General features: G+C 48.3%; 1 gene segment (V, D, J or C); it reads right to left on the bottom strand.

Annotated features, from left to right (window-relative positions):
* Window positions 1-3,068: 3,068 nt before the first annotated feature.
* On the bottom strand, window positions 3,069-3,820 carry LOC119244474 (immunoglobulin lambda variable 3-21-like). The segment is given in 2 exon segments: window positions 3,069-3,407; window positions 3,775-3,820. Coding segments are annotated over 2 exon segments (354 nt in total).
* Between the last annotated feature and the right edge of the window lie 422 nt (window positions 3,821-4,242).

Here is a 4,242-nt window from a genome sequence, read left to right as displayed (position 1 = left end):
CATTCCCAGAGGGTACAGCCCTTGCTGCATCCCCTGTGCTGTGCTGAAGGCCAAGGCCAGCCTGCTCCCTGGTTTGTGTGTGGGATGATCCCTAGGGCCAGAACCTGTGCAAATAATAAGCAGGGAGAGCAGGGGTGGACTGCAGGCTATGGGGGAGATGTCCCTGGAACTGTCTCTGAGCCTTCAGTTGGGATGTGTAATCAGGGCCTCTCTTATCCTCAGGTAGAATGCTAATCCACTTACTTCCTGTGGCCTTCTAGGGGCTCTTAAGGATAGAAAAGTACTCAGCTTCTAGAAGATGTGACATGATCCCCAGTCAGATTACCTGTACAGGAGCCTCTAACCTGTCAGTGACTTGTGAGACAGTGCTTCCTGTGTACACAGCACACACACACAACACCCCCACACACCTACACACACTTCATTTTGTGCCCTTAGAGTCCCTCTCTAGTGACGACAACACACTTAGGCTGGGCTGCGCTTGAAGCCAGAGTGAGGACCATGGTCATCCGTGTGTGAGAGTCCGGATTCCATCACCACCCACAAAGCTGGCGAGACCCCTTCAGACGGGGCTTTCGTTTGCTTCTATTTTTGAGAAAAATGCGGAGAGAATTCATTAGACTCTAGTGCTAGGCAAGAATTCTCCATGGTAAACTGTGATTTGTAAAAGATAGTTTGATAAATTGCATCTCATTAAAGGTAAAATCATTTCTTTTGCAATCATTTTAGGAGAGGATGTGATATCACCAATAACAGAAAATGAAAGGTGTCTGGAGAGCGCACACTCAAAAAGCCACCATTGTACTGGAAAGATCAAATATTCCAGAAGATGACACAGAGCTGGCAAAAGGCACAGGAGGAGGTTCATGTTGGCTGTTACAGAAATGTAAAAAAAAAAACACAGTGAGACCCCACCCTGCACCCCTAAGGAAGGCTGATGTGTAGAGGGACCACACAAGAGCTGGCCGGGATGGCACCATCTGGATCCCCTAGGTGGGCTGGAGGAATGTGACATGATAACACTCTGGCATGTCTATCGGTTTCTTCTTTTAAAAAAATATATATTTATTTATTTATTTTTACATTGTTGTTCTTTTTTTTAGAATGTTTGATTTCTCCTCACAAAATTCTTCACACACCAAATCACCCATGAACCATCACCACAGTCTCTTGTGCTTTTCCATCCCTGGTTTGCACCCATCTACCTCCCGCTCCTGTTCATCAGTTTCTTTATAAATGTGGCTGGTAACGACCAGGCAACCCAGAAACTGAAGTTGGGTATTTAGTTCATAAAAGGAATCCATGTTCATAGAAAAGACCCAGACAACAATGTCTACAGCACTCTGTCCATAAGACACCCCAGTTGTCTCTCATGGGGTGGTGGTTAAACCAATGATCTTACAACAGAACCATGGGATATTATAAGAAATAGAAAGGAATTATTTCTTAAAGCAACAATAATTTCTATGACTATAGAGGAATCATCTAAGGAAATGCTGTTCTCAAATGCGGCATATTATAGGATTCATTGTTTAATTCTATATAGCATCATAAGAAAGTGAAAAAGGAGAACAAATCAGAGGATGTCAGGGTTGAGGCACAGGAGGAGACCCAGGGGCGGGAGGGAGGAAGTTCTTATGAAAGGGAATGGGGGATCCTCATGGCGATGCAGCTGTGTTCGGGCTTCATTGCTGGGGTAAGAGTCGAGCTTGTCATTTGATAAAGTCACAGAGAACTGAACACACACACACATCAATGAATAGGAACAAAGCAGGACAATTTCAACTTAAAAATTGAGCAAATACTTAAACAAACACTTTAAGAAACAAAATACACAAACACTTGAATAGAATTCAACACCATAAATCAGCATGAAAACAAATATTAGAAAAATAACAAGATGTCAGTACAGACCTACTAGAGAGGTTTTGGAGAAAAAAAAAAATCTGAAAATCTCTAGCAAGTGTGAGGATGCGGAACAGAGGCAAGTATTATCAGTTAATGAAAGTGCAAAAACAGCTTCCACACTGGAAGCCGATTTGGCAGTTTCTTGGAGAGTTAATCATTTATCTGCCATGTGACTCAGCAATTCCCTTCTTTTTACCTAAATAAAAACAATGTCCACCAAAATCCTGCAAGTAAATGCTATATGATTTGTTTCAAATTGCCCAGATTGAAACTAGACAGAGAACAAAGGCTAATTATGGGGAATGGTCAATAAACTAGTGTTCATCCCTCTCTGGAAACTTCTCAGCATGGAGACAGAATGAACTATCAGTGCACACAGCAACGTAAAGGAATTTCAGATGCTTTATGCTGAACGAAAGCAGAAATAAAAGCTCCCATGTGTGATTCCATTTTATGACTTTTTGCTAAGGCCCAAGTCCGGGGACAGGCAGGGATTAGCACCGTCAGCGCTGGGGCAGAGGCGTGACCGCCCAGGGCCGGGGAAGGACAGAGAGGGCTTGTGCTGTTCTGCGTGGAGACTGTGGCCGCGCGACCCCTACGCGCGCTGTGTCCAAACTCACAGACTGTTTAATAACGGGGAGGGTGTTTGTGTCTGGAAACGGTGGTTCAATAAGGAAAACAGAAACTGTGGCAGGTGCCGTTTCCCAGGGGCACTCGCTCACGGAGAGGTGGTGCAGGTGTCCAGAGGACAGAGAACAGCCCGAGTCAGGGAGGCGGCAGCATCAGGTCCCTCCTGGCAGTTTCCTAACTGGTAAGTGTGGTGCTCACCATCCAAATGCGATTTTACTCAAAAATTTTGGGCATTTCCTAAATGATTGATTTTTTTTTTTCTTTTAACACATGGAACAAATGTTTCCTTCCCTCTGTCTTTCAATGCATCCCTGTTTCCTCAGCTCACAGCCTTGTCCGGAAAACATCGAGACAGCCTGGCCCTGAGCCCTACATCACTCCTGACACAGGCTGCAGAGCCTGCGTGGGGGTAGTGTGGGGAAATGGGGCGGAGCCTGGGGACCTCATATCTGGGGGACCCAGGTCAGAGCTGCTCATGGCTGAGTCTCATCCCACGGGGGCTGGAGGAGAGTGTAACCCAGATGGTGGAGAGTTCGTGTCTCACTTCCCCATGGCCCTGTGTCACTGTGGATGATCACTGCTGCTGTCCCACACCCCACAGTAATAGTCAGCCTCGTCCTCGGCCCGGGTCCCGCTGATGGTCAGGGTGGCCGTGTTCCTCGAGTTGGAGCCAGAAAACCGGTCAGGGATCCCTGAGGGCTGCTGATAATCATTGTAAATAACCAGCACAGGGGTCTGGCCTGCCTTCTGTTGGTACCAGTAAGCAATTTTACTTCCAACGTTGTCTCCCTGATATGTCATCCTGGCCGTCTGTCCCAGAGACACCGACACTGAGGTTGGCTGAGTCAGCTCGTAGGAGACCACAGAGCCTGCAAGAGAGAGGAATAGAAGTTGACTGGAAAATGGAATATCTATTCGCCCCAATTCCCTGCATGAATTTGACTCAGCTACTATGTCTCAGGCCCCCATGGTGCCCAGTTCCACCAGTCTCAGTCCCAGTGACCCACAGCATGGCAGATGGATGGAGCATTTAGCGTGTGATGCCCTCCCCATTTCTGTGTGCAGGCAAAGCTGCTGAGCAACATGAATACACCGGGGGTCTCAGCACCCCTGAGCCCCATCCTGCACAAAGTCAAGAGCATCCTGCCCACCCAGACTGACCCTGCTGAGCTCAGAGTCATGTCCAGGCTTGTCCCAGAGCCCTGGGCTGGGGTACAGTGAGCCTGGGTAAGGTACCTGTGCAGTGAGCCAGGAGGCCCAGGAGGAGAGGGGTCCAGGCCATGGTGGTGTCCCTGATCCTGCTCCCTGAGGCTGAGGCTGGGCAGGTTCCCCCCAGGCCTGTCTTATCCGCTTGCTGGAGAGAGCTGCTGGGTATGCAAATCAGCCAGGGCTCTGTGGTTTCAGAGAAGACTCAGCCTCCAGGGACACAGGGAGCGGTGGGTTCCTGCAGAACCAATTCCCAACTTTAGGATCCTCCTCCAGCTGGCCCTGCAGATAATGTGGGTAATATCTCCTCCTCCCATGTGTCCTGAATTTACTCCTGGGCTGAAATGGTGCTGTCAGAGCTCAGAGGTGAAGTGTCGGCATCACCGAGCCTGTTCTACAGGGGACAATAGCAGGTTAGACAGTGCAGGTCCAGCCCTGAATACAGCTTCTGCGTAGCAGAGGTCAAATGAAATTCATCAAGGCAAGAACACATGGAGT

The sequence above is a fragment of the Talpa occidentalis genome, unplaced genomic scaffold, assembly GCF_014898055.3.
Source record: "Talpa occidentalis isolate TD23 unplaced genomic scaffold, MPIMG_talOcc4v2.1 talOcc4.14, whole genome shotgun sequence".
Classification (NCBI taxonomy): domain Eukaryota; kingdom Metazoa; phylum Chordata; class Mammalia; order Eulipotyphla; family Talpidae; genus Talpa; species Talpa occidentalis.
Note: the sequence above shows the minus strand (reverse complement) of the source record. Positions and strands in the feature narration are given on the sequence as shown.